At 46.4% G+C, this 22,467-nt stretch overlaps 1 protein-coding gene across 2 annotated transcripts; it reads right to left on the bottom strand.

The window, feature by feature from the left end:
- Window positions 1–1,725: 1,725 nt before the first annotated feature.
- On the bottom strand, window positions 1,726–22,013 carry MTCH1 (mitochondrial carrier 1). 2 transcript variants are annotated; one of them, XM_074936381.1, is made up of 12 exons: window positions 21,964–22,013; window positions 20,208–20,292; window positions 17,982–18,088; window positions 17,197–17,274; window positions 16,354–16,411; window positions 14,834–14,885; window positions 13,351–13,410; window positions 8,265–8,358; window positions 7,191–7,238; window positions 6,319–6,386; window positions 5,474–5,549; window positions 1,726–4,124 (listed from the first exon to the last, which is right to left on the bottom strand). In XM_074936381.1, exons 3-12 carry the CDS (start codon window positions 18,057–18,059, stop codon window positions 4,053–4,055), a joined length of 684 nt encoding a protein of 227 aa, XP_074792482.1. In that variant the 5' UTR covers window positions 18,060–18,088; window positions 20,208–20,292; window positions 21,964–22,013; the 3' UTR covers window positions 1,726–4,052. The 2 variants fall into 2 exon arrangements, with proteins under 2 accessions (XP_074792482.1, XP_074792483.1); XM_074936382.1 differs by having other exon boundaries at window positions 17,982–18,084; window positions 21,964–21,982.
- Between the last annotated feature and the right edge of the window lie 454 nt (window positions 22,014–22,467).

Here is a 22,467-nt window from a genome sequence, read left to right as displayed (position 1 = left end):
GGATAGCGCCAGACACAGCCAAGCCCCCCCTGTTGTTCCCAAGTAGGAAGGATTAAAGCCTGGTGATCCCGCCTCCTCAAAAGCAGGAATCAGCTGCTCTTTGCCTACATGTAGCTTGTGTGGGAGGGGAGAAAGCAAACATTTCTATCAGCATTAAGGACATATTCTGCAGGCACGCGCCTGGGGGCTGCAGCAGGCATGGCACTACAGCTAGCTGGGGACCCACAAGAACCCTCCGTGCATGGGGTGTGGCGGCATCTTCCTTTCTCCTCAGGCACTTTGATACCACTGCAATGGGCCCACCAGAACCACTTTGATTTCCCTTCACGCAGCCCTGCAGGCAGGAAAGAGCCCTTGTGTGCATGAGAATCTTCTCGGACTCTCTTAGCAGAAGGGAGGCTGTGACAGGTCACAAGGGAGCAGGGCTGTGGGAAGTGAAACGGAAGTGAAACGAGGCCAATTGTAGTAGGGCTGGAATCAGACACCAGCCATTATACGTGGGGCTTTCATAGCTTCCCTGTGCTTAAATGAAAACCTCAGGCTGGTTTGACACCATCTCGGTGAAGTGGAACCCACACTAACAGAAGCCCAGCTCAAAGAGGCTCATCAGAGCTTGCTTGTAACTAGTGCAACAAAGCTGTGATCACCTAGGACTTTATGGCAGCCATGCAGAGCATCACAGGGAGAGAACTCAGCCTCCCACTGCAAAAGCCAGAGGCCCTTACCACTTAGGAGAATCCCTGTTAGCAGTACAAGGCCTATGACACATGGCTGGGCAGGGCTGACTCCATCCACTAGACACTAGCCAGTGTGTTATTCTTTATTCTTGAGCAACCCTTTCATGCTGAATGTTCAAACCAAAACAAATTTGAAGGGTAGTTAGCTACAAGGATTCCATTGCAAGAGGAAAGTTAAGCACAACCCTACTCCACCTTTTGCTTTGTGTGTGTGTGAGAGAGATCTCAATCACGAAGCCCTGTTTCTGGCCTCTCTCCTTCCTAAACACTTGAGAGCTGATAAACCCAATCTCGCTTCCCAGCTAAAGGCTTTTGATAACAGCTGAGCAGCAACAGAAAGAGCAGGCGAGCCCCGCCCTTCAGATATCCAGGTAAAAGGTGAGAGAAGAGAGTCACTATTCAAACACTGGCTGCTCATTTGCCCAGTAGGTGGGAAAGAAAGAACATCAAATTCTGACACAGGTTCTCATAGGTACCCGTTCTCTGTGCTGATGTCGCTGGGGAACTGGGCATCTTTATGTAGCTATAGCGCCACCTCCAATCCCCACTTTGCAACTGGCTCTCCCCTCTCCAGAAGGGGATGACACCTAAACTCTTCCAGTGTTTGGGATCCCAAGCCCAGATCACCAAAGATATTTTAGACTCCTAAATTTGATTCAGGTGTATCAGATTCATTTTGCTCAACCTGTACTCGGCCTAGTCAGTTTCCTATGGGGCAAGGTTGGCCCAGAATCATAGAAATGCAAGGACTGGAAGGGACCTAGAGGGTCATCTAGTCCACCTCCCTGCGTTGAAAGCAAGACTGTGTATACCTAGACTACTCACATCAGTCGCTGAAAGGCTTAACAGAAGGAATCTGAATTTCCAGAAGTCACTCCCCTTTGGAATAACACTGATTGACCTTAAATAAGGAACCTTCAGATGACTGGAAAGCTGACAGAGCTGGGGTTTAATAATAAATGAATGCACCACATTAAAGACAATGATGAAACTCCCAAAGCCCAAGAGAGGTTGTTCTTAGTTTTATTTTAGACTACAGTGAAATCCTCTGGAACTAATCTCACAGTTATAGAATACAGCCATGCATTTCTTGTTCCTCTTTAACAAACCATATCAAGGGGATGATGAGGGGGGAGGGGTAAAGGGAGGCTAGGCCTGATCCCATAACACTAGTGGGAAGGGAGGTTCTTGCTTGAAGTACCTACGATTCCAAAGGCTGCAAAGCCTTTCAGTTACACATCTCACTCAAAACATACCCTGCGGTCAGGCCCTGGAAGTTTGAAACAAGCCCATCTGTTCCAGTGAAGCACCCCAGTAATGACAGATCAGGACCCCGAGGCCCTAGGTAAGGAAGATGCTGGTTGTCCTAGTCACCAAATGAATCCCTGCATATTTCAGGAACCACAGTCACTCCAGATGGAGCTTTCTCTGGCCACCCTGGGGGCAGATTATGTAGGAAAGCACCACAGGGCAGCCGTCTCTCACTTCATTGTGCGTTAGGAACGTTGTGACAATCACTAATGCATTTGCTCGCAAAGGAAGATGAAACCACTCGTGTTTGGAATGGATGTAAAGGATTGCTTTGCAGTACAAGCAAGACGGGGATTTAAATGGAGGGAAGCTGCCTGCCCTTAGTAACAGCACAGAATGCAGGTAAAACACTGTAGATAAATCTCACTCCGTGACCAGGTGAGCTCTGCTACACCAGGCCCCGAAACGCCAACACATGCACTTTAGTGTCTCTGAAGTGCACAGAGACCTGATGGAATTCACTGTCTGATATTCTCTCCACTCTTCCTGCTTTAGGTTTGTTCCACTACTCTAGTCAGCGGCTAACAGACTTAACATTCACATTTAAAGTTGAGCCAATTAATTTTATAGCAACCTTACCTATTAGCAAATTGAACGAATATTAAAAAATGCAGTTGATTGGCACCTCAGAAGTAAGATGGCACTTTTCTGGTCTAGCTGTATCAAGTACCAGTGCTTCGATCTGCCAGAGGCAGCAACTGGTGCTGTTGTGTGAGTTTGGTCCTGGTTGGCTTTGAGTCACCACGGTGACTTGCTACGGCCAGTACAGGAATGGACATATGCCAGCTCAGACTAGTGGTCCATCTAATCCCATATCCTATCTCACACAGCAGCCAGTGAATATTCTTTTTGTGCACACTTGCTTGTCAAGTTTAGTTGTCTAATATCCAGCAGCAGGGAGTCCCATAGATTATATTCTTAAATCCCTGTTGCAGCTGATTCACAATTAGTGTCAGGTCTTTCTTCTCATGCCCCTAACCATGCAGTAGCTGCATATTCCTCCCCAAAGTGCTCTGCTCATTCTAGTTCGAGCCCCAACACTTCCCCTGATACTTCTAGTCTTATTAATCTCACTGTGACTTCATTGTTCTTGTCTCAGTTTCCTTTTAATTTAATAAGGTTATTTCCCATAACACCCCCTTGGAAAGCACCTTGGCTCCTTGGTGTTCAAATACCCTTCAAGAGCTTGAATGTGGGAGGCATGGGGTATTCAAAGCCAGGATGGAGCTGCTTGGCAGGTGTGTGGCTGATTAAATGTCCCCCAGAGTGAAGAATATATTACTGGTTATCTGGCGGTGGTACTTTACCAGGAATGGGATTTAACACATCCTCATCCCAGCCTGGTCTCTGCTCCGTTTAACCCTTTCTGGCTCTGACGACTCACATTCACGTCAAGACATAAGGTGCTTCAGTAGACCGATAACTTACAAAGAGGATGTTCACTAAAGCGGAGGCTGGAGACGAGAGTGCTAAGAAGCTTAGGCTCACTTATTGTATCGCTATGCAGCACAAAAAGGAAGGGCCAGGGTTTAGCGTGATCCGGTCAGCAGGGCAAATTCAGACGATGCTACTTTCCAGTTAACATCTCCCAAGTATGTGCTACCTAAAGCAGCTTGTCATCTCTGCACCTGGATCCCCGATAGCGTCTCTGGGCTGGGCTTTCTAAACACCTGGATATTATCCACTTTTAAACAAACAGACTGTCCCTTCTGACTCAAGAACTGCGAGCTGAGCCAAAGAGCCAACACCCTGCTGCTCTCACTGGTACGTCATGGTCAAGCCAACCACCAAAAAGGGAATTTAACCCAGCTGCAGTTCAGAAGCCAGCTCTCCACAGGCTGATTCATCTCTGGCCTCTCTGGACAGGAGGTGGCTTGGTCCTGCACCTTAGTCTTCAGATGTACAAGAAAAATATCAAAAGAGGCTTTAAGGGTTCCTTACAAAGAGTCCGTGTTTGTCCCTTTCTCCCAGCCGAGGTAATGAGTTAATAAAGTGAAAGCAGAATTAGTCAATGGGGAACCTTGCTGCTGCAGACACTCTGCGGAAAAGCAGGCTGGAGCCTCGGAACAACTGCCCCTAGGAGAGAGAAGAGCAGAGGGGTTAGGGGAGGTAGATGGAGACTCCTCGGCACAGCTGCCTGATTGGCTGCTGAGAAGCCTCTCAGGCGCCAGGATTGCACTGACCCCCTTGCCAATGGCAGCGCTGCGTTTGGTAATCAGGAACAGGGAGCTGTAAGATTAAGCCCTGAACTGTACAGCAGGGATTGACTCCTAGTACCCACCACTGTAGTATCTCAGTGCCTCTATGTGACTGAAGGGTGAGGATTCAGATGAACTTCATCTTTTTAATTGCTAGAGAGCTCAAGCAACTTCTGTCCAACGGGCAAGAGAAGCAGAAACAAACATGGGTGTGTACCATGCAATTGCTACATTCTGTAGATATGCAAACGGGGCACAAACCTCACGCTTCTTGCAAGTTACCAATGTAGCCCTTGCAGTCCTGATTTAGATCATCCAGTGACCCCTGCTCATCTTCTGGCCTGATCACTGAACTCCTTAAACCTCAGGATTCCAAGCCTGCAAGTTTTCATTCCTCTAAGGGCTTAATAATTTGCCCTTCCATAGGACTTTTCAACTGAGGATCTCAAAGCCCCAGGAGCTAGGTAAAGGATATATATCTATATCTATTGAAGCAAAGGGATCACGATCACACACACACCTCAATTTGCTATACACCAGGAATGAGGAACTTGTTTAGGCTGAATGCAAGATAAATTGGGATCTGGCAGGATGCTCCCCTACCATTCCAAGAAGTGTCATGGAATTTTTATTTTCAATGATGCACGTTCCATGGAAGTCTCCCATCCAGACTGAGTTAGCCAAACCGCAGCATAGCTTGCAAGATCAGATGGGAACATAACACAAGAGTTTCCAAAACTGCCCTGCACAAGTGGCCTCCTCCTTGACGTGATAAAGGGTCAGAATGAGGAAGAGGAAGGATAATCCAGTGGTTAGAGGGCAATAGCCTAGGACTGAAGAGACCTAGGTTTGAGTCCCTGCTCCACTTCCTGTGAGATCTTGGGCAAGTCTGTCTGTGCCTTGTTTTCCCATCTGTGCAACAGGGATAGTAGCATTGCCCTGTCTCACCCGGGTACTGTGAAGATAAATACATTAGTTTGTGAGGGAGTAATGAGAGCCATAGAAGTACCTTAGAGAGACAGAATGACAGCGATGGAAAGTTTTGAACAACAGGCTACCAAGCAGATTAGACAAGACAGGCTGCCGGCACCTAGTGTCGGGCTTCTGCTAGGCGGGCCAGGAGACCTTTACTGCCTAAGTACGAACACGGCCAATCCCACACTGCCAGGGAAATCCTGCTGTTGGCTACGACTTCAACTAACTAAAACTGCCCGCTGCAGCCCTCACCTGAGCGCTGAGATGTCTCCAACACTGAACCCAGGATGTAAACACAGGAGAGTACGGAGGGAGGCCGGCACGTAACCTGCATGGCAGAGAGAGAGGATCAAAGAGGAGAATGGACACAAGCAGCACTGTGCAGGGAGAGGGAGCATCAGACACCACGCAGGACTAGGTGTAAGTAAGTGTCAGCATCAGGCTAAAGGCCAAGTTACTGATAAATAATTCACACCATGACCTACTGCGTAAGTCAATTACAACTGAAGTGTGCAAATACTGAGAGTTACCGGGACACATTAAAAACGTGGCACTATAAATCTGCATCCCCAGCTCCATCTGCCCACTAAGGAACCAGCTGTCACTCAGAAAATGCTATAGCAAAGGTTTGGCTCCCATTCCCCTTTAGGTTTCCCTCTGTTCACAATCTGCCACATCTGAGAAATCAACGTGAAGAGAGTGTGTGTATTTGGGGGTGGCAAGGCTGGCTGAGCTGAAGAAAACAGCTCCGCTTGTTCTCATTTCTCCCCAACCCCCATCCTCCCTGCTTTGATTCTCCTCTTGATCGTCTAGCCCTCCTGCCCCTATCTCCCTACTACCCTCTCTATTCTCATTCCTATCGGATCACTGATAATCTCTGCATCCTTCCTTAACTATTGTCCCATGTCTTGTCCATGCCTTCTGATCAAAGAGTCTTTGGGACAGAGAATGCATCTTACCCTGTAAGGGACTGTATAATTTATGGTTCCATATGAAAATGTTAAGACTTTTATGGAAAACTACTGTCGACCTCTGTCAAAAGAAAAAAGGTTTCAGAATGGAGAACAAAACATTAGGCCTGAGAATCATAGACGTACCCGCAGTTGTTCACGGTCATGAGATCTCCCACTAGAAGGAAGGGATACGTCAGCATGCTCACAGCAATCTGAAACCAAGAATCATCAAACTGAGCGGCTCCCTTCTGCACTACTCAACTCTAAAAGCAGCAGGAAACAATAAGGTCGAGCAGGAAGGCTTCATGCAACAACAGGACAAGTTGGAAGTGCCTAGCACACTGAAAAAAGAATTAACAAACCAACCATCAGGCAACTTCTAACCTCTGCTGTGACAAAGGCTATTGGCTAAAGATAGTTTTGTAGCATCTCCCTGCTAGCATTTATTCAGGCTGGGAGCTGACTTTTCTCAAAGACCCATCTTCTGTGCTCCTTCCACCCACAGAGCTGCCACGTTATTGGTCTGACTATGATATACAAGAGGAGGAAAGCTTAGTGGTGCTGCACGTCACATTGAGTAAGTCAAAGAAGAGGGGTAGTGTCTCCCTGTTACCCAGTACGTTAAAAATATGAGCCATTGCTAAAACATTTTGGGTGGTAGTGAAGTTATTCTGATCTTTAGGTCTAAAGCACACCCATTCTGATTCAGAATGGTTTGGGAAAGAGACGCACTGGAACCAATTTACAGAAATGATGAGCACCCACAACTCCAACTGCAAGTCAATGGGACCTATGCGTTTCTGATACTCCGCCCCACAGTACATGGAGACAAGACATGAGCTTACATCAGTTTACCTACAAACAGGAAAGGAGGCACACAGAATTACCCACATGCACAGCAGCACCCACACATAGTGCGCGCACACACACGCCTGTAAACATCTATGCATGAGTTCTCACACCAGAGAATGCAGGGCGGGGGAGGATGAGAAGCAGTGTGCTGACTGTCTACATACCCCCATCACAAACTTTGTGTAGCTCCGGATCACAGATGCCTGGCTGAACTGCAATGGAGAGGAAAGGAAGAAACCAGTGGGGTCATGGAAAAGGCAGCTGATGATAGCATCTCATTTTGTCCTTAACTTAAATCCACCTCACACAAAAGTTTAGCACAATGAGGTTTCAGTGTATTGAAGAAGAGAAAGTAAAGTAAATGGCAGAAAACCAGAGGTAGCCATGATATGACATATACGTGGAACACCCAAGAAAGCAGTGTGGAGTTAACAGATGGACAAGGGCACCCTTTGTGCCAACCATGGCAGTAGCTTGTGTGAAGACATCTTTTTACTAAGACATAAGCTGCCTCTTTCCTAATTTTATACAGGCCACCAGTCACTGGTTACATGGCAGTAACTTTTGGTTATTCACAACCTGGCTTATGTTTGATCCAGTAAACTAGGGGAGAAAGATTCTATATGCCACATCAGCAATGTAAAGAGTACATGGGGTGGGGGGGGCGGAAGAGAAGGAACAGTTCAACCAACCGGTTCTACTTTCTATGTATTCAGTTTCTAATGATAGGCTGTTTCATCACACTTTCCCACCTGTCTTATATCCCAAAACCTGGCTGCTTTGCACAGCTATAACATAGTCTAAGAAACGATCAAAACCACTTGTAAGTCTGTTTCCATTAGGATATTTTTGGGAGGGAGGGGTAAGAGCGGAGGTTGAGCATTTGAGTCAATAGATCTAACACAGCCCAATGGGTTTAGACTAAAATGAAAAAGGGCTTGTGATGTTCACACAATTTTAGGCTGAAGATTTGGAACTGCAGAGTCTGAACCCAAACTCCAGCCCCAATTCATCCTTGAGCCTGATCCCTACCCCTCCAAATCTCAACCTAAACTGGACCCTGATTTGAACATAACATCTTCATCCCTCTTTTAGGGCCCGATCCAAAGTTCACTGATTTCTATGCACCCTGCTTTCCATTAACCCCTCTATTTTAAGGTCCGATTACAAACCACCTGATGCTGGAGCTAGGGCGTCAAAACCCCCTGCTACTCCAGTTCAACAGAATCACCACTTACATTGTCATCCACTGCATAGGTGTTGATGAAATGAGCCAGGATGTTACAGCACCACAAGAAGACCACGTCTCCCAGGATGTGAGGGACTAAACCACTGAAAGAATAAGAACATGAACATAAGGCAGAGAAAGTCTCCTGGGCTACTTTCAGAATCCCACAACTGGGATGGGAGAGAACACTGCAGAAGGGCTTTGGAAACTGGGTTTGTTCTTGATTGTATATTTCAGTCCCTTATTGCTGATTAAAAATGCCAAACTGACAGCCCTGAAAACAGAAATCCTGCTTATTCACGGAGCAGATACAGCTCAGGTAGTGGCAATGAAAGCATTCTCCTGCCTTTCCCCCACTAACGCACACAAATGGGCCTCAACCCTGACCAGCCAAGGACATCTCTACAAGGGGTGGAAAATTCATTCTTCACCCATATTTGGTCCTTGGTCTCCCTGCTGAGAGCGACAACAAGGGGGCTCATCAGTACCACTTGCGGTGGTTAGTTCTGAAACATGGGCTCTCTGTATTGCAGAAGAGGTTTGGTTTGGTTTTGTTTAAAGCAGTCTAGCACACGTTAGTCACCCCATGGTAAACAAACACTTTTGGCAGTGAAGACAAAGCCCTTGACACCTTCACACTAGGAAGGGATTCCAACTGCAGGGAGACAGACTGAAATGATCTAACAGAAGTAAGAGTTGTAGGCCCCTTCCACAGCTATGAACTGGACTAAGATCTACCAAGTCACCTCAGCCCACTGAACAGTTGCTGCGTGACGCCTTTTGGGCACTACCAACCTAAGGTGGATCTGAACAAGTGATCTATAAGTAAAAGGCTTCAAATCCCATGATCAGCCCATCCCCACTTGTTCTTCCTTAAGCGCCATCTCATTGGTTAATCTCTATTTTGATGTCTCTGCAAGATTCTTTGCTTGATAATTTCCTGTCGGTAAGTTTGTTTCTGCCTGCGTTTCCTCAACCTTTGCAGAAGGCCCTCTTAGAAGGTGTGAAAAACTATCACCACTACAAAAGTTTCTCCTGCTGATAATAGCTCATCTTAATTAGCCTCTTACTCCACCTTTTCACGTTCTCTGTATGTATATATCTATATCTCTCTTACTATATGTTCCATTCTATGCATCCGATGAAGTGGGCCGTAGCCCACGAAAGTTTATGCTCAGATAAATTTGTTAGTCTCTCAGGTGCCACAAGTCCTCCTGTTCTACTTCCTCTTCAGAATTCTCTATCCCTTTTACCATTTGGGGAACTACTTTCCTGCCACTAGCACCATTTTAAGATGAGCAGTTTGCAGCCCTCTTTAGCAGCAGAGGTTCATTAAAGGCTCTTTTGAAACTGCCCATCATCTGGGCACAGCCAGCTTTGCTCAGTTATGGGGGGCACTTAAGTTCTGCTGCTTTGGAGCCCCCTAATGGAACATTCCCTACACAGTCTGGGGCATGGCCAGCTAGTCCTGCCTGGCCCTTGCAGCTGGAAGCATTACACTTAAGCCAATGGTGAAGAATCAGGATGCAGGTAGACTCATTGGTTTTACCTTTGCCTTTCATTTTATTGAGCAGGCCAGTGCTCATGGTACCCTAATAGCAGAACTCCACTACCCCCATTTTTAATGGCACTTCAAAATTAAGGAGGCTTTGGGGAAATTAATTTCCTTATTTGTGCACCAGCCTCGACTACATTAGAGCCTCCGCCAGCACAGCCACTTAATTTATGCTTCGTCTGCAGAAACAGAGCACAAGCCCATTGCTTTAGCCTAGGTCCTACACACAGCTATTGCTCACGTATTTTAATTTCTCAGTGACAAAGGCTTTGGATGGTATCTCAGTAACCAAAGTAGATATTCAGAATATTCCTCCCAAAGTTAGAACATTTATGGTACCTGAAATGTGGGGGCTTTCAGAGCTTGACAGAGCCTCCTCTGACCATTTCATTCACAGAAGTTCATTCCCCTTCTACCCACCCACCCCAAACAGACTGCTTTTTTTTGGAAAGGAAAAAAAAACCAAAACAGATTTCCTGTTCCATTTGTTGAAGCAAGACAAACTTAAACAGAACAACATGGTTTGGTCCATCTTGTTTATATTCATGGTTTGCTTTTATACTTTTTAAATGAATCCTGTGCTATGAATGGCTGAGCAGCTTTGAATTCTGCAGTTAATTTTGCCAGAGAAACGATACATGCGGGGATATATAACAGAGGGTTAACCATATAGCGAAGTAATTCACACGTGCAAGAGATACGATAGAGAAAGTGAAGGTTCTAATTTTTCAGATAGTTTGGTTTTAATTTATAGTTTTACAATACTCATCTAGTGTAAAAAATATTTTCTCTCTACAGTAATTCACAAGAAAAATTTGGAAGGCAGTGCCCTGAATAGTTGCAAATACAATGCAGCTGTGCTTAATGCTAATGAAGGAGGGAAGATTCTAGACATTGTTACTCATCTGGAAGTAATGTTTACTGGGTCTCTGCTTTTGTAAATAGACCTTTCCCCCATTTTCTTTGTACAGAGCTGGATCTCTAGGGTTATATTTATGACAAGAGCCATAATGCTTTACTATCCTTACTCAATCAGAGATGGAAAAGAAAAGTTTGCATGATGTATCAAAATCCAAAGACATATTTAGTAGCATCAGAACTCCCACTGCCCTAAGAGAGAATCAGGTATAGCTTTCCAAACAGGGTCTGAGAAAGATCAGCTTTGCTCAGAAGTTTTCCCTTAACAGCATAAGGACTTCATTTCAGAGAAGAGAGACCAAATGATCACCCTGTTACACTGGCAGGCAGGGTGCTACGACATAAGAGAAGCAGAACAAGGAAGACATGGAATTCTGCCTCCATGGAACCATCGAATGCAATCTATAGCCAGTTGAGTTTGATGAATTTAGTGCTAGTGGATTTGCATTGACAGACTTCCTGTGAGCTATTAAGTTTAACTGGGTTACCAAGAGAGTTTATTTTATATGGGGAAGGGAGCACGGACAGCTTCTTCATACAGCATTTCCTAGTGCCTGCATCTCTCTGTACAGGTTCTAATGAAAAGAGAACGTTAGCAGAGGCTAAGGGGAAGCACAGCTCCCTCTTCTGGGCTTGGGGTCCCCAATACCACCACCCCCTTTGGCTCAATGTGGTTCAGATCCACCAGCCAGATAATCTGAAGAGGGAGCAGTGGGAGGAACTGGTGTATAGATGAAGAATTTCTGGGACTTCCAGCCTTTGCAATTAGGCCAAGAAGCAGCAGGATAAAGAGAGGAGCAGCTGGGTGTCCTCTAGCCACAGTCGCCTTTACCAAAAACATCTGTCCCTCCCTTCCAAGGGGAATAGGTGTAAGAGACTCTGCTACAGGAGCCCTTCCCCTCACCAGGGGGCAGCAGAGAACACAGATTTTGCACAAACTCTTCTGAACCATCTTTAAATCTTCTCAAGTGCAGAACATTTGATGGAGTAGTTCAACATTTGCAGGAAACAGCTGCCATAACCCCATATTTTTGTTTGTTCTTTGACACAGCTTCCCCATCGTGGTCACAGAGAGCATCAGGGAGGTACTGCTGCGCAGGGACACACACTCTTTGGCATGGATGGCTATGGCCCTGTTAAGTGACTGGAGCTCCTTTCAAACATTTCTTCCCCTTCCTCTTACCACGTCCTGCAACATAAGACACTGCAATGCTGCATCACCATGTGACATCAAGACTCATCCCAATGGCAAGCAGAACTGATGAGCTCCTTATTTTGCTCTACGTTAGCCGCCAAAGGCAAGAGGACTGTGGACTGCAATTCATGAGCAGGGAAAGAGGCATAAAAACAGCAAGGGGGACGTTCACACACACCAGGATGCTGAGCTGTTGAGCAAGAATGCAACAAGACAGGCAGAAGCATTGGAAAGTTCCTAGAGGAGATGTGTGGCCATGTGACACGGCAAAAGCTGTTTAAACTGAAACCTGGATGCCACACAATACACAGCTGGGACCAAATCCTTGATTCAGGAAAGCATCTCAATTCAGGATAACGTTTAAGTGCATGCTTCAACGGGACTTAAGCACGTGATTAAAGGCTTATTGTCTTCCAGAAGATCATCATGTACTTCAGTGCTTTCCTGACCCAACCTCCAACAGAGTAGGCCTTTCCCAGCATCAGACTATTTTCACTTGTGAATTCAGACTATTACCAGCATTTAACGATTGGTTGAGAAACACAGTCATGACAATCTGTGATCATTTAAGATCAGATAGTACATCTTAACCACAATGTGCTGGCTAACTTTCCCAGGGCAGACAATTCCCACACCAAAAGCCTCCTGAGCAAAATCCTCTCCCTGCAGTTTCAATCAATCAGAGACTATTTCACTATTACTGATGTAATAAAAAAAAAAAATGACTTACCCAACTGTTGCTAATAACAGCAGCAGGTGGCTCTGTTTTATAAGACATCAAAAGGGGAGGAATGTGAAATTTTGGCTTAAACCCTTAATTATCTGCCAGACTTCCTCTTTAGTTACATTGTCAATTCATCCTGCTTCATAACAGGGTCAGAAGCGCCTTTGAGCTTTACCGCTGTTTGATTTAGACAGCATTGTCTTCAGAATTCTACACTGCTATAGCGAAGTCAAACCTACTCGCAGTATGAAGCACTTGCTAATTCCAATCCAGAGTGCATCAAGCATTTGAAATGTGCCTCTTCCCATGGTTTAACTATTTGATTTCAATAGTGCTCCTCTTCCATTTTTGCACTTGATCTATCGCTAGTATCTGTTGTACAAGCAAGTGCTTTAAGTGTCCCTTTACATCACTGAGGCCCAACATCAAAGAAATTATGTATACAAGAGGGTTTCCCTTGCACACTGAAATTGATTGAATAAATTGTCAGAATCGCATGCACACGCCCCTAAACCTACAGGCCAAACTGGTGTTCACACAAAGGAAAGACTCAATCCTCATGCCTCCAGTGACAGGGAAGTCACTTGGGAAAAGGAGGTTTCAGATAAGAGGGGACTTGAGACAGGTTTTTTGATGTTTGACTGCTTTCCCTAACGCTTTGCGATTAAGGAAGAAAATGCAAAATTAAACAAAGACTCACGTACACAAAGAATCCCAAGATCCCTTCTTCTTTAAAAATCCTGCCAATGGAGCTAAACACGCCACTGTTGAGAGAGGAAAAAACAGTTATAGCTAACCGGAGTGCATAACCCCGCTCACGATCCCTGGGCAATAGCAGCCTTGCAAATGCCACTGATATCTCCCAGCACCAGAAAGAACCACCCTCATTCCCTGGGAATAATTCTATTGCAAGCACAGCTGGGACCACCACCACCTTCCTGGGATACTTGGGTCAGGGTGTGCATGTGTACAAAAGAAAGCCATCAATTCTGCAACTGTCCGCTGGTTCACGTTCAATCCAGAGCTCTGTCCACACTGGGATCAGAACTGTGCTAATTACAGCTGTCAGATTTCAGAGTAGCAGCCGTGTTAGTCTGTATTCGCAAAAAGAAAAGGAGTACTTGTGGCACCTTAGAGACTAACCAATTTATTTGAGCATAAGCTTTCATGAGCTACAGCTCATTTCATTGGAAACACCGTGGCTCGGAGGGCTCTAGTCTGCTGAAGACATTTCCCCCCCTCTTACAACATGGGTTTCACTGTGCTATGGTACGTCTTTAGCATGATCCGTCTAGCACGATTCTCAGGAGGGGAACCACTCTTCCCTTTTGGGGGAAAGCATGCTAGAAATCACTATTTAAACACAGATGTAGCGACCAGTACTCGGAGCATATTACATTTTTGGGATGAAAATGCACCACCATCACCAAGCTCTTATATAGCACTTTTCAGCAGTAGAACTTAAAGTGTCAGAATCTTTAACATATTTACCCTTACACACCACTGTGAGGGGTGGCAGTGCTATTATCCCATTGACAAATTGGGGAACTGAGGTACAGAGAGACTAAGCTATTTGCCCAAGGTCACAACAAAAGCCTGTTGTGAAGCCAAGAATTGAACCAGGGACTCCCAACTCCTAGGCTACTGCCCTAACCACTGGACCATCCTAGATGGTTCATGCAGAGATACAATCATCACAACAGAGCCAATGCTCTACTATGGCCCTGTTGCGACAGGCTTGTGGAAAAGTGTCCCCCAGACAAGCAGCAGGAGCAGCACCCTTCAGCCCAATTCACCTCCTTGCTGTTTTCAATGTCTAGTCAGGACAGCGATCCAAGGAAAAATCCAAAGTAACTGGAGTGCACCTATGAACAGACCTGCCTAATCAGGTAAACGTATTACAACAGTTGGCGAAAGCCAGAGACGGAATACTTGACTTAATAGACACAGCGAACAGAACAGAACCCAGCCTTCTCTGCTCCCTGCACGACACTGCTGGCCACAAGGCCAGTCATCCCCTAGACAAAGCACAGATTTCAGTCACATTCCTGGCTGTGCAATCAAAGTACGACCTCGTGCATTATTATTTCAGCTCCTCCATTCTGAGTGAAGGAGGAACAGACCCTAAGACTCCTGACTCCAAGTCCTGTGCTTTAAACATCCAACACAAATGCCAGAGCTGTTTACCTGTATTTGACTTCCCGACCTACAAACTGGACCATGCAGCGCATCGAGATTACTGTAAGAAAAGAAACAAAGGAGTTTACAAGGAACCAAATTAAGCTCAATGACTTTTTAAATGGATAGGCATCTGGTCTGGGAGGTGGAAATGACATGGAAATCAAATCATAGTCCCCCAAAACACCATCAGCCACAGTGTCCCATCATCATCCTGAGAATAGTGAACAACTACTCCTCCCCAGCCACCCCCTAATAGCAGTGATGGATTCCAGGTCATTGTCCAATAGCAGGAGAACTCCTAAGAACTGGATCACCCTTGTCCACATGTTTGTTGACCCCACTCAAAGAACTCTAATAGATTGGTGAGGCATGATTTCCCTCTACAAAAACCTCGTTGACTCTTCCCCAAAAGATCTCATTCATCTATGCGTCTGATAATTTTTTACTATAGTTTCAACCAATTTGCCTAATCCTGAAATTATGGTTACTGGCCTGTAATTGCCTTTTTAAAAAATTGGCGTTACATTGGCTATCCTCTAGTCATCTGGTACAGAGGCTGATTTAAGCAATGGGTTACATACCACAATTAGTAGTTCTACAATTTCATATCTGAGTTCCTTCAGAACTCTTGGGTCAAAACCATCTGGTCCTGGTGACTATTAATTACTGTTTAATTTATTCCAAAACCTCATCTATTGACACCTCCATCTGGGACAGTTCCTCAAATTTGTCATCTACAAAGAATGGCTCAGGTGTGGGAATCTCCCGCACATCCTCTTCAGCGAAGACCGATGCAAAGAATTCCCTTAGCTTCTCTGCATCGGCCTTGTCTTCCTTGAGTGCTCATTTAGCACCTTAATCATCCAAGTGCCGTTTCCCCACCACCACCACCTCATTGTTTGGCAGACTTCCTGCTTTTGATGTACTTAAAACAAAATTTTGTGTCTTTTGCTAGTCGTTCTTCAAATTCTTTTTATACTTTTATATTTGTAAAACTCCGAGTATAAGCTACCAAGTGAGCTGTAAGAGACAACCTCATCTCCAAGCTTTGAATATCCCATCACTAGGATGCTGAGTATTATCCTTTTCTAGTGTCAGTTTGTAGCTCATGCTCTTCTAATGGATTCAGATGCTAGGAATCACAATGGGCCTAAATTGCAGCAACGGAGGTTTAGGCTGGACATTAGGAAAAACTTCCTGCCAGGGTGGTTAAGCACTGGAATAAATTGCCTAGGGAGGTTGTGGAATCTCCATCACTGGAGATTTTTAAGAGCAGGTTAGACAAACACCTGTCAGGGATGGTCTAGATACTACCTAGTCCTGCCATGAGAGCAGGGGATTGGACTAGAAGATGTCTCAAGGTCCATTCCAGTCCTACGAATCTATGAATATATATTTTTTTTAAATCAGAAACAAGCACAATGAATTCAGTGACTAGAACTGGATATCCAGCATATCTCAGGGCAGGCAAGGGGGTTAAGCTTTTAAATCAAGATCAGGCAACAGGTCAGAGGAACAGGACTCACCATGCAGGGGATGCGAGATAACCCGGGACATACACTGCATCAGCATCTCGTGAGAGGTCTGGAAAAAACCATACCACATTAAAAGCTGCAAAGACGCTAACCGTGTTACAAGGAACAGGCCTATTCACTGCAACTGACTCTACAATCATCACCTAGCTATAAGAGATCAGCTACCGCCACGAGAAAATGTTTTCAGAGGGCTAAATTAACTAGATTTGTTTCTCACATACGACTATGCCAATTTTAATATTGCTGAATTACACAGTATGTTCTGAAGCCTGGGGAGTGACCCCAAAAGAGGCTTATAAAGAACATAAACATCACAGAAGTACCATGTCCCTACCACAAGGGTGTTAGTACACTGCCCCAAAACATTCAAAGCCTGGTCATCTCCTAGGCTGTGTCTAGGGTCTGTCATTCCTGATCTACTTTTGCATCTGTTTCACTCCTTGGTTTTCTGAATGCTGAGGACCTGGATATGGAGTGAAAAACTGGCACCACATCTTTTCCCTTTCCTCTTATTAAACGTAACAAGTTTAAAAGACTCACAGGACTTAATCGACATTAAGCTGCTCAACAATATCTGTATGAAATATTTACCAGCCAGGTCCTAGGGTGCACTCCTGTTTAGTGTCAATACCTTGGCATTCACAACGTATTTTTCCGAGCAATTTCACCCATACCAGCTGTGTGTATGCTTTGCCCCAGTGCTTTCAGCCTCTAGGGTATTTGTCTCCACTGTGAGCTCTCTAGATTATTCATTAACATGCAATATTCACACACTGAGATTGCTCTCAGAACCTGCATTTGATAAAGGTTTAATGAGGAGAAAATGCTCCTAACCTCTTTCAGCACTTTTCGGAGAGAAGTCTTCACATCATCCTTGTTGGAAACATGCTCCATGTCCTCCACAGGAAAGACCTGGGGTGGGAGGAGAAAAAATAAATGAAATTCACAGCAACTGAACAGACGTGAACAATGACTGGTCTGTGCTCAGGGCTGACAGCGAAACCAACAACGTCTCAGTCAAATTTTGAAGAACGTCCCCTAATGATAAGACTAACAGGCCTGATAAGGAACTTTAAGGATCATATATCACTGATCCTTCACTGCTCCCACTAGCTAAAATTTGAGCATGCAGACTTTTTAAAAGCAACTTACTCATCACTTAATAAGCTGTTCTCAAAATATGGTCCAGGAGAATCACCAGCATGTATGGCTTTATGGACTATTTGCAGTGATCCATAAAGCCACAGGGACAGAGAACACTGGAGGGTATAATCAGGAGGATGGAAAGAAGAGGGAGCAGAAGCAGTACATAAGACCTTCTCACAAAATCATGCACACAAACAGCTGGAGAATCACCAATTTAATGATGGGAACATCCAGAGAGAATTCACTGGAGGCTGAAGCTGTTTCCATCTTGCTTCCGAGCAATTTTTAGAGCTGACTAGAACTCACTGGTTCTCAGCAGAGCACACGCACAAAGAGGGGAGTTTAATGCTCCACATACAGACATGGCCATAACCACCTGCACATGCTACTTAATTCTGTTCCAACAACACTGTGAAATCATGTAGTGTTAGATCCACTAGGTCCCTTATGAAAAAACAAACGTGCCCTTTTACCTTCTTCACAGTCCCCCGGGTGACGGTGGATAAAGTGCTAGAGATGATTCGAGGAGCAAGGCCGCGGAAGAGGCCCATTTTCCCATCCACTTCCACAATGTGTCTAGCTAGGTAAGAAAACAGGACACTGGTGTCATTTCACAAATCATCCTGGTAGCAGGGAATGGAACACAACAGTTTGCAGAGTCTCCAACTTCCAATCTGAACAGCACGAGCACTCAAGCATGTTAAAGCATCGGCCTGAAATGACTTAGTATAGTATCTCAAGTGATTTATCACCCACAGAAGCTTCAGATGGGATGTGAAAGAGCTCTCGGCTGCTTCTAGTTGCCAAAGAAACTTTAGCATTCCCCCCCACCCCCTTTGGCTAGAGATGGAGCATTACTTCTGATGTCTTGGACTAATAAACCTCTTGATTATGTTCTGCCTAACTAAAAGAGTTAAGGCATTTTAATTGGATTAGGACAGGGAGTGAAGAATCCCTTGTCTGTTGCATATGGTTTCTTCCTCCTTCCAGCCCAGAGGGCTTAGTTTGAGAGGCTGGATAGCTAGGGTGCTAGCATGGAAGAGAGGAGACCCAGGTTCAATTCCCTGCTCTGCCAGACTTCCTACGTAACCGTGGGCATGTCATTTAGTCTGTGCCTCAGTTTCCCAGCTGTAAAATGAGGATAATAGTATTTCCCTCTCACAAGAGTGTTGAGGATAAATACATTCAAACTTGTGAGGCACTCAGATAATGGGGGCCAAATAAGTACCTAAAATAGATTTCAGGAATGATAATTTATTCAGTTCTTTGAGATCTTTGAATAAGGTGCTATATAAAACTTCAGTCATTACACAGAACAGCTGAATGCTAGGAAGAGAAGAAAAACAAGTGCATCAAATTTATCCCTGGTGTAACAAAACTGATTTCAGTGGAATTACAGCGGAGGTGAATCTGACCCAATATCTGCTGAGCACTAAAACAGATTGTTCCTGCCCACCCACTCTTTGCTTTCTACAAGGCTGTTTGTTCCTTAATGGAACATTGCATGGATTCCTTAAATCACAAGACCCCCATCACTGCAAACATATTATGAAAATAGACCATCTGACAAGGGGAGACACCGTAGAACTCCCAATGCCTAACATCCCCAGAGCCATAAGAACAGGTCTGCAATTCACTGACTTTGATTGCTACTGCATTTTGTATTCCTTCCCTCATCAGTTAACAGATATTTCAAGCCAGATTTCAGGATCCTATCCATTTCTGCCTTCTCATTTTAAGAGAGCTTTACACAGACACTTGTCACTCCTTGCCCCTCAAGTATTATGACCATTTTAAAAAAGGAGGCAAAGCAATGCACCCAAGGCCAGAGAAATTCACGGTCAGCACTAGGAGCAGGATTCATGAGTGTATGACTCCCACATCTCTTGCACGCGGATACACTTCTAAAGAGAAATTAAAACGTATTTTTCTTGCAAATATCTTCCCCTCCCTTGCTTCTTTACTCCTTTTTTGCATACTTCTGCCCCTCTAAGGGCCCATCTACACAACAAATAAGCATGTCAGAGGATCAAGTTCCAACACATCCGTATTTTGTAGTGTAGAGAGGAGCTTAACTGTCCCTTAAACCAGGCTAAATCCTTCATCGCTAGGTTTTAGCTCAACAATAAGCCACATTTACATTCACCATCTACACTACAAAAACAGAACAGTGTGGTAAGTGGGCCAGGGAATAGCAGTGTTAGGTGACGTGGTTAAATGTGTAGAGTAGACCTTCATGTAAAGTCACCTCCATAATAATCTCAACCCCAGCTCATTCGTAAAATTACAAACATCTACCAGTTTAGTAAACTGCAATGGTGTGCTTAAGATTTAGCTCTTCCCAACAACTGTTTTTTTCTTTCTTGCAACAATTGTTACATAGATCTAGCCAAAAACTTTGACTATAATGTTGAGGCAGCAATCAGCCAACACATTTCAGGTCCCATCTCTGCTTGCAGTTGAACTCAGCAGTATCATTAACAAGGAAAAGAAACTGTGTATGAGTGTTGCCAAAGTGTGAGAGGCAGAAACCTGGGGTATGCATCAGAGACAAGACAGAGCTGTATCAGGACACTCCTGTATTGTAACTGGGACTGAGAACGTGGGCACTTTAGTTGATTTAAATAGGTCCTACGTGGACAGTTCTCACACCTTCCCCTTCAGAATACGGTCTCAAGCTATTACTAAGATATACTTACCGTATGTGAAAAAGCCAGGTAGGTACAATACTTTTCTCCCCAGCACGTTTCTCCCAATGGCTGGAGGTAGAGGCTCATGCCCGACCTTCAAAAGAAACACCAGTCAGCTACTATCCGCTTCTTACAAGGACTCCCCAAAGCCATTGGATCACAAGAACGTGATCATCTGTATCGTGTGTTATAGCAGAGCTGTATTCTTCCATGTCTCCAATCTATTCCAAACTTAGTGCAAAGATACTACTCCCCCTCTCTAAACACGAACTCCTTCCCCAAGGGTACCCCAATGCTTAAAGAAACCCATCTCCTTTTCTCAAAGAACCCCATTAATGTAGGCACCCTGGCAAGTCAAGACACCAGTATTAGTGTTACAAACATTCTTGAAAAAAGAAAAAAGAAAAGGAGTACTTGTGGCACCTTAGAGACTAACCAGTTTATTTGAGCATGAGCTTTCGTGAGCTACAGCTCACTTCATCGGATGCATCCGATGAAGTGAGCTGTAGCTCACGAAAGCTCATGCTCAAATAAACTGGTTAGTCTCTAAGGTGCCACAAGTACTCCTTTTCTTTTTTCTTTTTACGAATACAGACTAACACGGCTGTTACTCTGAAACCAAACATTCTTGAGTAAGCCATATTTCTGAGATATAGCCCAGGCATTAGACTCCACCCATATCCAGCCCAACCCAATGGGAAAGGCCCACTCTTTTCCTTATGTTTCACAGACCGCCCAACACAGCTCTTCTATTACCCCTTCCACATAGCACATCACAATGCTTTCACCCTTCAGTAGCTCAAACATGTGCCATGGTCCCTCCCAGACATACCAGTGTCCCACAATCATACATGTAGAAACCCGACCATGCAACAGGCTCTGAAACTTTTGCATGCTCCAGCCTTCTCATATTTGTACCAAATTCTGGAGTCACTCTGAACTCTAGGACTATCCCCCCATACCTTCCAGTTCTCCAAGACTCCCTACACAGCCCCAGCGCAAAGCACTATCAACTCTCACTCTTCACACACACCCCAGAACAGCCCTACACCCCGATCTCACACAGTCACATAGTCCCCAAAGTGCCGGTCTCTCCTTCGGTAGCCCAAGCCCCTAAACATCCCCCTGACAGACAAGTCCGTCTCCATGCCCCTGAATCCTCCACCCACCCCCCCAGCACTCCTACAAAATGCCCCAGGCCCACCCCTGTGCACAAAGGTCTCCTACAATGCCCTGGATCCCCTGCACCCCCCCAAAGCAGCTACGTCTCCCAGCCCAAGGTCACTCACGTCTGAAGCCCACCCCCGGTCACCCGCATCTACCACCAGCCCCAGCGCCAGAGTCCAGAAACCCCTCAGCCCCCAAGATGCCATCACCACGCCTAGCTCCCCCTGGCACCCCCCCGACAATCCCAATGCACCCCCCACCCCTGGGGCTCCCCCGGGGTGTCCCCTCCCCCCCGGGTTCCCCCAGTCTCATCTCGGGGCTCCTCCTGGACAGTGAGTGGCTCAATGACGCTACCAGTGCGTCCCCCCCCCGGGGCTCCCCCACCCCCGGGCGTCTCCCCCCCGGGGCTCCCCCACCCCCGGGCGTCCCCCCCCAGTCTCCCCCCCGGGGCTCCCCCACCCCCGGGCGTCCCCCCCCAGTCTCCCCCCCGGGGTGTCCCCTCCATCTCCTCTCGGGGCTCCCCCACCCCCGGGCGTCCCGTCCCCTCCCCCGGGGCTCCCCGCAGCCTCCTCTCGGCCCCCCGCGGGGCGCGCCGCACCTGGATCAGCAGCTTGACGTAGAGCGGCGGGTGGCTCAGCGCCGTGAAGCCGGCCCCCAGCACCACGAAGAGGGACTCGGATCCTTCCACCGGCTCCGGCTCCGGCCTCCCCCGCGCCCCGAGGCCGGCGGGAGCGGCCCGGAGCCCCCGCGGCAGAGCGGCGGCGGCGGCAGCTGCCATCGCCCCCCCGCAACAACGGCGGGGAAGCCAGCTGGGGCCAGCAGCGCGCACTTCCGGGTCCGGGGAGGGGCACGTGACTAGGAAGCGGCGGGGGCAGGAGCGCAACGTGGTGACGTCGCCCGGCGGAGGAGGCGTGGCCTCGGGCCCCGGCCCAGGGCGCGGCTGCCCCCTGTCGGGGGGGGGGGGGGCTCGCGCAGGCGGTTTGCCGCGCGCGGCGCGAGCCCGGGGCCCAGCACGTGGCCTGAGTCAAGGCGCCCAACAGGCAACCTGAGCGTTGCCCACTGGCTGGGCAGGAGCCACCTTCGCCAGTTCTGCCCCTGCGCG

This window comes from Natator depressus, chromosome 21 (genome assembly GCF_965152275.1).
Source record: "Natator depressus isolate rNatDep1 chromosome 21, rNatDep2.hap1, whole genome shotgun sequence".
In the NCBI taxonomy this organism is placed as follows: domain Eukaryota; kingdom Metazoa; phylum Chordata; order Testudines; family Cheloniidae; genus Natator; species Natator depressus.
This window is presented reverse-complemented; position numbering and strand designations above follow the sequence as displayed.

Coding starts and splice junctions, on each gene's coding strand:
- MTCH1 (XM_074936381.1), bottom strand. CDS start 18,059: ATGGGCCTCTTCCGCGGCCTTGCTCCTCGAATCATCTCTAGCACTTTA. Junction 5,550..6,318: donor ATGACCGTGAACAACTGCGG/GTACGTCTATGA, acceptor TCTGCCATGCAG/GTTACGTGCCGGCCTCCCTC. Junction 4,125..5,473: donor GGAGACATCTCAGCGCTCAG/GTGAGGGCTGCA, acceptor TCTCTCTCCTAG/GGGCAGTTGTTCCGAGGCTC.